Source organism: Oncorhynchus keta, chromosome 20 (assembly GCF_023373465.1).
Source record: "Oncorhynchus keta strain PuntledgeMale-10-30-2019 chromosome 20, Oket_V2, whole genome shotgun sequence".
Taxonomy (NCBI): Eukaryota; Metazoa; Chordata; class Actinopteri; order Salmoniformes; family Salmonidae; genus Oncorhynchus; species Oncorhynchus keta.
The window spans coordinates 5,900,731-5,910,992 of NC_068440.1; the positions used below are offsets into that span (position 1 = coordinate 5,900,731).

The 10,262-nt window shown below is 44.4% G+C and overlaps 1 protein-coding gene across 1 annotated transcript in view; it reads right to left on the reverse strand.

Moving 5' to 3' along the window:
* Positions 1 to 207: 207 nt before the first annotated feature.
* The window catches only part of LOC118399214 (uncharacterized), a 63,405-nt gene continuing 53,350 nt past the window's right edge, over positions 208 to 10,262 (reverse strand). Inside the window, exons 13-22 of the mRNA XM_035795113.2 lie at positions 9,462 to 9,622; positions 6,572 to 6,698; positions 6,332 to 6,367; positions 6,092 to 6,204; positions 5,117 to 5,246; positions 4,604 to 4,743; positions 4,386 to 4,509; positions 3,990 to 4,148; positions 3,337 to 3,496; positions 208 to 1,318 (exon numbers count right to left, since the gene is read on the reverse strand). Coding sequence (XP_035651006.2) covers positions 1,230 to 1,318; positions 3,337 to 3,496; positions 3,990 to 4,148; positions 4,386 to 4,509; positions 4,604 to 4,743; positions 5,117 to 5,246; positions 6,092 to 6,204; positions 6,332 to 6,367; positions 6,572 to 6,698; positions 9,462 to 9,622 — 1,239 coding nt within the window. The 3' untranslated portion in view covers positions 208 to 1,229. The remainder of the gene's footprint in view (positions 1,319 to 3,336; positions 3,497 to 3,989; positions 4,149 to 4,385; positions 4,510 to 4,603; positions 4,744 to 5,116; positions 5,247 to 6,091; positions 6,205 to 6,331; positions 6,368 to 6,571; positions 6,699 to 9,461; positions 9,623 to 10,262) is intronic.

Here is a 10,262-nt window from a genome sequence, read left to right on the forward strand (position 1 = left end):
CAGGACAGCTTGCTCAGTGTTTCTAGATGATGTCTGTGTGGATCCTGATAGCCAATCTAGATGACGGTCAGACAGAGTACCACTGCTCACCCCTCACCGTTCTGTATTACGGTAACATGTGAAAGCACTGGATGACACAGAATACACGACAGCATCTATAATTGACGATCTACGAAAGAACAAGACACATTTACAGATGAACAACACTTCAACAACTGATATGTTTTATTTCATATTTAGACTTGATATTTTAAAAACACGTTTATTTCCATTCACATATTTTTGGTATAAAAGAATGCACAGAGAAGCAAGGCATTTGGTGTTATATAACAAATAGAGCAAAACCTGTATGTTGACAGTGAATGGCAATGTATGATTAATATCTATGCAAATACAGACGTAATACCATAGTGGAATAGAAACACCAACTTGATGAACATACTTGTAGCATTAGAGAAGAACTGCATAAAAGCCCACAGGGTCATTGAACTGCATCATACATGATTATATGTGTTGTGTATGTATTATACTGCATCACGAATACACGTCCCATCCAATGTTTTCCCAAAACGTAGTACACTGCATAGTCAAACAAAATACACACAAAAAAAATCTTAAGTCAATTCAGAAAATAATGTGCATAATAGATGTGACTTCCTTTATGAATCCATCTTTAATATACTGCATCTAGCCACAGATAATGTACCATTCAGTAGATGTAACTCGGACCTTCCCAATAATCATTGGTGAGTTCAAGTGAATGGTTAAGTCCACTACTGTGTGTGGGTAAGCCGGGTCATACCATCCAAGTCAAGGAAGAATCTGATAGGGTTGAATGTCTGTAAATAGAATAATCCAAATATACATATTTAAGGAGGAGGAGGAGGGGGGGGGGGCATTATCCTTCCCATCCTCTCCAGTTGATTCAAAAGGCGCTGGTTGTTTATTGTCGAGTCGTTCGTATGCCGCGGCCCTCGCGTCGAGGCAAAAAAATGATCATCCTCGTAGGATTTTTCACGGAATGAAAGAAAACACCCTTTAACTACAATGAAGACGTTCTCAGATCATCTTGAAGTTGCCTGGTGATGACAAGGATAAAGTATGTGGTGCTTCCTAATGTCCATCTCCACAGACTGAAGAGCAGGAGTTCTGAGGGCTTGGTGATATTGCAATGTATTGTATTGGAGGAGCGGGTGAAGGGTGTGGGTTGAAGGAAGGTTATTGGAAGGTTATAGCAGCTCCAACTCCCACTGTTGGCAAGGCCTCTCCTCACTCTCTGGTAAAATCACCACATGGTCTCTGTCGTACTGCTTGCCACCTGAGTGATACAATTATATCATTCATTTATAGCATGCTTATCAATAAGTGATGTGATTATTTCTTGAATCAACAGTGCCTATTTAATACATCTATATCTTATCAGTAGCCTTTACTTGCTATACATGTGCCCATCACATCCCATAAATATGGAGGCAGCAATGTTCCCTCTAAGCTGCCGTCCACTTCCTCCAGAAGAAAGGCCAGGCCGTGGCAGAGACGCAAGAGATTGAACTTCACTGAGTTCACGCGATATAAATCAATGTTTTTTTCCGTGATTGAATCAACATTATATCAGTCCCTTTTCAATGCAACAAGAGTAGAATTCTATTGGCGTGGGGAGCCCACGAGCAGTCTTTCAATCACCTGCAAGTGAATGTGCAGTTCAGATCAGTGCGCGTGTACATTGGTTGATATTCTACGCTAGCTAGCGAGTTATTAGCCCAGTTATATACACTGAACAAACAAAAAAAATGTTTAAAAAAATATTGTGTGTGGAGCTGCTTGATATCCCACAACTGTCAGGTGGATGGATTATCTTGGCAAAGTAGAAATGCTCACTAACAGGGATGTAAACACATTTCTTCACAATATTTGAGAGAAATAAGCTTTTGAGCTTTTGGAAAAATTCTGGTATCTTTTTTTTCAGCTCATGAAACCAAAACATTATATGTTGCATTTATATTTTTGTTCAGGGCATTCAGGGAAGTATTCAGACCCCTTGACTATTTCCACATTTTGTTATGTTACAGCCTTATTCTAAAATGGATTCAATCGTTTTTGTTTCCTCATGGTCTGAGAGGCCTTTAGGTGCCTTTTGGCAAACTCCAAGCAGGCTGTCATGTGCCTTTTTCTGTGTCTGGCCACTCTACCATAAAAGCCTGATTGGTGGAGTGCTGCAGAGATGGGAGAACCTTTCAGAAGGACAACCATCTCCACACAGGAACTCTGGAGCTCTGTCAGAGTGGCCATCAGGTTCTTGGACACATTCCTGACTAAGGCCCTCCTCCCCGGTTTGCACAGTTTGGCCGGGCGGGCCAGCCCTAGGAAGAGTTTTGGTGGTTTGAAACCTCTTCCATTTAAGAATGATGGAGGCCACTGTGTTCTTGCAGACATGTATTTATTTTGGCTACCATGGCTATGCCCCCATAGGATGACAATGCCCCCATCCACAGGGCACAAGTGGTCAAGGGTTGAATGGTTTGATGAGGATGAAAATGATGTAAACCATATGCCAAAGGGGTCGCGTTTGTGTTTTTCACGCAGAAAAGGAAACGCAGGTCTAATATGCTTCTTATTGTAAATTCTGCTCAGCTTTAGTCAGGGTACTCTCTAAATCATGAACGGAAAAGGTCTAATTTTGTTCAGTATAGATAAGTATAGGTCAGCAATGGGGAGTTACTGCTTCCTACAAGAGCACAAAATGTGTAGGCTACAGTTCAAGCTGTCTTTGAAAAGCCAGTCACGTAAAAAGCTTAATTAAAAGGGGCAGTGTTGTATTTTGAGACAGGCTTGAATGGGCAAATATGCCAATGGGCAGCCTACACTGTCTAATTCTCTGTATGTTAATAATTATAATGACTTTTATAATTGTAAAGTGGTTTCTTGCATCATACAACACAACACAATGCAATTTACAGTCACCTGTTTGGCCCATAATGTTATAGACCAAGTAAAAAATAATGAATTAATGTCAAGCCCTTCATAATGTAAAAAAGTTATTAAAAGTCACATGCAAGTAGACATTGGTTTTTGTTGGTAGGCCCACATTATGCTCAAATAGCCACAATAGCCTATTGGCTACTGTCTAAAACTGTAAGGGTACAGCCTCAGTGTTCACTGTAAATGCGCTGGAAGTTGCACAAAATACTAACACGGTTCAAATTTCCGCTCACAAGACCCAACATTTCCCCAGTGCCCCAATTTGTTTTAGAGAACACGTAGGGTGGGTTGCATGAAAGCACAAATCATGTGTGTAGTTCCCATCATTTCCCTCCTAAGATGACAGTAGTGTCTCACCCTTGATGTCCAACACCATACCAGGGAAGGTAAGGCTGGGGATGGTGCCTCTCATCTGGGCTGACCAGGTCTGGACAGGCTGCCGGGCCTCTGACCACAGCACCACCTTCGCCCCCGCCTCCACATTCCCCATCACCTGCAGGCTCATAGTAGGAGCCAACTAGAGAAAGACGGACATAAGAGAATGTAGAACTCTGGTCAACTCCCTTTGTTTTCAGTAGAAAGACACAATAAGCTTCCATATTTATATGGATTACTATAGGACTAGCAGATTGTTCAACAGTCAATGTATATGTGAATCTAAGACCAGGGGTGGGAAACTCCAGTCCTCAAGGGCTACAGTGTATGCCAGTGCTCATCTTTGCCTTTTAAATCAGAGACTAATGTCTACCTGGACAAACAGGTGTGAGCCCTCTATGGTCAATCAATCAATAATTGTGATTGATAAATGTATCAATCAAGTGCCAGGATGGTATCAAATCACATTTATTTTGTATTTTTTAAACAGCAAAAATGCAGCTCTTCAGAACTGTAATCCGGGAAGCCATGGGGTTCCTCAGTAAAGGTGAAATAAAATGATCATAAGAATAAAGAACATTTGGAAAAAATCAAAAATAAAAAGTTCAGGTACTTTATTCCTTGCAAAGCAATACCTTGTTCTTGATGAGGCCCTCCTGGTAGAACCAGATGTCGCTCATGCCCTCCACCTGCTCGATCACCACCACGCGTCCCGACTTCATTTCCTCCACGCCGCCCTGGATGGACAGGAAGTGACCTCGCTCCTTGCTCTTGATGCGGAAGAAGCGCCGCTTCTGCAGGGAATGGAAACAGTCACACGTCAAAGCAAATAGAAGTGGCGTAAAGGGATTCATAACGTTGTATAAGAAAGCATGAGATTTTATGATGTCTTATTATAAGGCTTATAATGAATTAGGCCCCTAATGTAGAAAATGTTCAACTGACTCACAATGGCAGTGATTTAGTCAGGATTTTTCTTACTATGTATATTATAACCAGAATGAAGTAAAGAAGTAGAGTGGGATACGAACCTGTAGTACTGGGTACATTGAGCCAATGGTGAGAAGCTGACTGAACTTGGGCCAGTTGGTGATTTCAATGGGTTCTAATAGGAACTGGCGCCCCCTGTAGTTACTGTGCTCACACAGCACCCAGCTGCAAAGAGCGCAAGTGAGGAAAAGGGTGAGAGAGTTAAACAAGATCACAGAATGTCAACACTCAGAATAACACACACACGCGCAACACTCACCAGCCTCGGTTGACTCTGACAGAGAGTAGATGGTTGTTGTAGCCCTCCTCCAGCATATTGACCACCTCTGTGTCCACTGTGATCTCCCTGCCCTCCAAACACTCCAGACCAAACAGAGAGATGGAGGGCACTGAGAATACCTGGGGAAACAAGGGGATTAAGATATACGGTGTTAAGATAGACTTTATTAGTCCACACGGGATGTCTTCTGCTTCCCCCCCCCCAACCTCTCCGATATACACCTACATTAGGTTGAATAGCCTGGAGCAGTGTTACAGTGGGTCAGGCTATGGGGTTGAGAGGAGTAATGGTATGGGGAAGAGGAGGGGGAGAGAGAAGGCTGGGAGCATTAAGCCAAACATACCGAAATACTATGATGAACAAATTGATTCATTAAGTGATTGAAAATAAAATGGTTAGAGACAAACAGACAAAGTGAAATGTGATGGTGAGAGGGAGGTGAAAAGGCCAGTCTATATACGAGTGGGACGAGTATATGAGGATTGTTCTTACCAGTGGGACAGTCTTCAGCGAGCGTATGACACAATTCGGAGGACAGCCCATGCTGGTGAAGTTGGGGTAGTCTCCTTCTGACAGGATGTACAGGTTCCCTGAATACTCACGGCCCTCGTACACCACCCAACTGGGACACAGAGGTGCACACAAAACCCATTTAAAACCCATTTACTAACCCCACATGCTCATCAGTACAGTTATGATAATGTGCTGGCACATCTCTAGGCCCTTCATCACTCCATACCATCCTCTAAATCTCTTCTAAGCTTGTGTATCCTCCCATCGCTCCTAATTCTCCATTTGTCCCTCTCAGACCTTTGTCAACTACACTTGGTGTGTGTGTCTGCATGCATGCATGTGTTGGTTCTGTCCCACCTTCCTCCCACCAGCTTACTTGGCCATAAACTTGTCAGAGTCATAATTCCGTGATGGCTCATCTCTGATAAGTCCTCCATCCCACTGTTTCTCAACTCTGGTCATCGAGTACCCCCAAGAGTACACATTTTTGTTGTGGCAGCCGACGAAGCACACCGGATTCTACTTGTCAACTACTCATCAAGCCCATGACAAGATGAATGAGGCGTTTATCCTTGGCAACAACAACAAGATGAATCTCCACACTCTTAGAAAAAAAGGGTTACTAAAGGATTCTGCGGCTGTCCCCATTGGAGAACTCTTTAGTTCTAGGTGGAACCCTTTTTGGTTCCAGGTAGAACTCTTTTGGGATCCATGTATAACCCTCTGTGGAAAGGGTTCTTTATGGAACCCAAAAGGATTCTACCTGGAACCAAAAGGAGATCCTCACAGAGTTCTCCTATGGGGACAACCGATTAACCATTTTTGGTTCTAGATAGCACCTTTAATTCTAAGAGTGCACTATGCCTGTGTAACCTCCTAAATTCTCCTTCATGCTTTCCTCTCTTTGGCTACTGCCAGAATGTTAGCTCTGTGTGTGTGTTGGTCTCGTCCCACCTTCCTCCCACCACTCTGAAGGACTTGGCGATGAGCTTGTCAGAGAGGGACTCCTGGTTCGTGTCACACAGATGGCATTCACCCTGGAAATCTGGCTCCGTGTACAGCATCACCTGAGGAGGACAGAGACAGCGAAGGAAGAAAGAGTTAAACCATCGGTCACATTTACCGTAGACATAGTTCAAGTGAAAAGAGATTGCGTGACTGCAGAAGGATATACGATTGCACAAGATGTCTCACCTCTCTTCTGACGTTGCCCTGGTTTTCACTCGGAGCCTGAAACAGACACACGACAACTGAGTGCACGGAGTAAACATCAAAATGTCAAACATTCTTTTCATGTTCCCCTCAGGCTGACAAAGCGATCAAAACATTGCAACATTGAAAGAGCAGCGGGTGTTCTCTCAGTTCATTTTCCTGTCTGTTTCCGTCTCTCCGCTGTCAACTCCGGTAGAAAAGAGTCTCCAGGCTCCTACTCACCTGTAGGATGGGCTGGACAGAGCAGATGCGGTTGTCTGAAGAGCCCCAGTCAGCAGAGTTACTGTAGAAGCCTTTCTCCAGGATATACTGGTCACCAGAGAAGTCCACGTGGGAGTAGGCGATCCATCTGAAGGAGAGAACAACGGAGTCAAACCTACACTAATACTCTGACATCCTCCAATTACTGTTGGAGGGACCTTATGTTTAATTTATTATGCCTATAATGTAATAAAAAATCCAGGTATTATCAAATATGATCATATTCCTTTTAACTTATCAGCCAGGATCAAGTTATTACCAGAGCCATATCTATATTGGCTCTAGTGATGATCATATTCTTATTAACTTATCAGGCCTCTGACACACAAGCATTATATCCGTCATTACTATGCTATTACTATATAAAGCAGGGGTGAAAGTAAGGCGGTACGATCCGGTAGAACTTCCCGGCAAAATACGTAGCGGGGGTACGCTGTACCGGTTAAACATGAGCCTAGATCATAATAATGAATAGAAAACGACAAGAAAACTGCACGATCCAAAATGCGATGTGGTCGACGAGAGCGCGGACATTTTGCCACGGCAGAGATGAGCTAATGACACGGAGACGCGCGTGGACGGCAGTGGACTTATACATCCTGGCCTAATGACAGTCACCAGTGTCATTGCCCGTTGTGCTGTTTGTGTACCAGGATGTCTCTTTACATCCTAGTTAAAGAAGCCCTTTGACGTGATTGTTTGACAAATCAGATGAGACATCATGACTGGCTGTGTTCACGCCACAATAAAAAGGTGATACATTCTAAAAGTTAAAGGACAAATCTTTAGGACTAGAACCCACAGAGATCCCATTGAATTAACCTGTTAGTCCACTAGGGGCATTATTTCATTTTTGGATAAAAAGACGTGCCCGTTTTAAGCGCAATATTTTGTCACGAAAATATGCTCGACTATGCTTGGAATTGATAGTTTTGGAAAGAAGACACTCTTACGTTTCCAGAACTGCAAAGATTTTCACTGTGAGTGCCTTATAACAAAAGCTTCAGGCAAAACCAAGATGTTTGAGCGACCAGGAAATGAACAGGATTTCTGAAGGTACGTTTTCCATGATCGCCTTATATGGCTGTGAATGCGACAGGAATGAACGGACACTTTCTAGCGTTTCCCAAGGTGTCTGCAGCATTGTGACGTATTTGTAGGCATATCATTGGAAGATTGACCATAAGAGACTACAATTGCCAAGTGTCCCGCACAGTGTCTGCGTGGAAATTGGTGCGCAAAAGTCAGCTACCAGTATTTTTCCATCCGAATCAGAGAACAAAGAAGGCTTCTAGGACTGCCATTTCAATGAAGAGATATATGACAAAACACCTTGAGGATTGATTCAAACAACGTTTTCCATGTTTCAGTCGATATTATGGAGTTAATTCGGAAAAAAGTTTGACGTGTAGGTGACTGAATTTTCGGTTAGTTTCGGTAGCCAAATGCATAGTAACAAAACGGAACGATGTGTCCTACACAAGAATCTTTCAGGAAAAACTGGACATCTGCTATGTAACTGAGAGTCTCCTCATTGAAACATCTGAAGTTCTTCGAAGGTAAATTATTTTATTTGATCCCTTTGCTGGTTTTTGTGAATATTTTGCGTGCTAAATGCTAACGCTAAATGCTAAGCTAGCTATCACCACTCTTACACAAATTATTGATTTTCTCTGGTTCTAAAGCATATTTTGAAAATCTGAGACGACAGGATTGTTAAGAAAAGGATAAGCTTGAGAGCAGGCATATTTATTTCATTTCATTTGCGATTTTTAGAAATCGCTAACGTTGCGTTATGGTAATGAGCTTGAGGCTGTAGTAACGCGACCGCATGCGGGATGGGGCGGACTATGAGGTTAATAGAGGTTCTATATGGAATTCTAGAAAATACAGGAGGTCCAATACCGGGAATAAATGTATTATACGTTCACCCTTGTATATAACAATAAACTATACCCCGTGAGACCCATGAGACTATACCCTGTGAGACTATACCCCATGAGACTACACCCCGTGAGACTATACCCCGTGAGACTATACCCCGTGAGACTATACCCCGTGAGACTATACCCTGTGAGACTATACCCCGTGAGACTATACCCCTATACCCGTGAGACCCATGAGACTATACCCTGTGAGACTATACCCCATGAGACTACACCCCGTGAGACTATACCCCGTGAGACTATACCCCGTGAGACTATACCCCGTGAGACTATACCCCGTGAGACTATACCCCGTGAGACTATACCCCGTGAGACCCATGAGACTATACCCCGTGAGACTATACCCTGTGAGACTATACCCCGTGAGACTATACCCCGTGAGACCCATGAGACTATACCCTGTGAGACTATACCCCATGAGACTACACCCCGTGAGACTATAACCCGTGAGACTATACCCCGTGAGACTATACCCCGTGAGACCCATGAGACTATACCCTGTGAGACTATACCCCATGAGACTACACCCCGTGAGACTATAACCCGTGAGACTATACCCCGTGAGACTATACCCCGTGAGACCCATGAGACTATACCCTGTGAGACTATACCCCATGAGACTACACCCCGTGAGACTATAACCCGTGAGACTATACCCCGTGAGACTATACCCCGTGAGACTATACCCTGTGAGACTATACCCCGTGAGACTATACCCCGTGAGACTATACCCCATGAGACTACACCCCGTGGGACTATAACCCGTGAGACTATACCCCGTGAGACTATACCCCGTGAGACTATACCCTGTGAGACTATACCCCGTGAGACTATACCCCGTGAGACTATACCCTGTGAGACTATACCCCGTGAGACTGCTGCTCGTCACAAGCATGTGTACTTACGCTCCACTGAGGACCTGTATGGAGCGCGTGGTGGTGTGGTAACCAAACAACTCCACGTCAGGAATGGATTTGGTCACCTCAAAGGTGTTCTCCTGCTCCACCACCTCCTCCTCCTCCTCGTCTGGCTGCTCATACATCACCAGCATGGGCTCCGTCAGGTCCTACAAGGGGACAGAGGGGTCAGAGGTCACATGCTGTGGCTCCAGGTAGTTCTGGTGATGTGACACTGCTGGTTCTGCTCACAATGCCCTACCCTGTGCTCTGACCTCTTTCTCCCCTCTCTCTCCAGATGAAATCTCGTGTCTTGTGACGGCCGGCCGCCCAACAACCTGCCCGCTTGACCCTATCCCCTCCTCTCTTCTCCAGACCATTTCCGGAGACCTTCTCCCTTACCTCACCTCGCTCATCAACTCATCCCTGACCGCTGGCTACGTCCCTTCTGTCTTCAAGAGAGCGAGAGTTGCACCCCCTTCTGAAAAACCTACACTCGATCCCTCCGATGTCAACAACTACAGACCAGTATCCCTTCTTTCTTTTCTCTCCAAAACTCTTGAACGTGCCGTCCTTGGCCAGCTCTCCCGCTATCTCTCTCAGAATGACCTTCTTGATCCAAATCAGTCAGGTTTCAAGACTAGTCATTCAACTGAGACTGCTCTTCTCTGTATCACGGAGGCGCTCCGCACCGCTAAAGCTAACTCTCTCTCCTCTGCTCTCATCCTTCTAGACCTATCGGCTGCCTTCGATACTGTGAACCATCAGATCCTCCTCTCCACCCTCTCCGAGTTGGGCATCTCCGGCGCG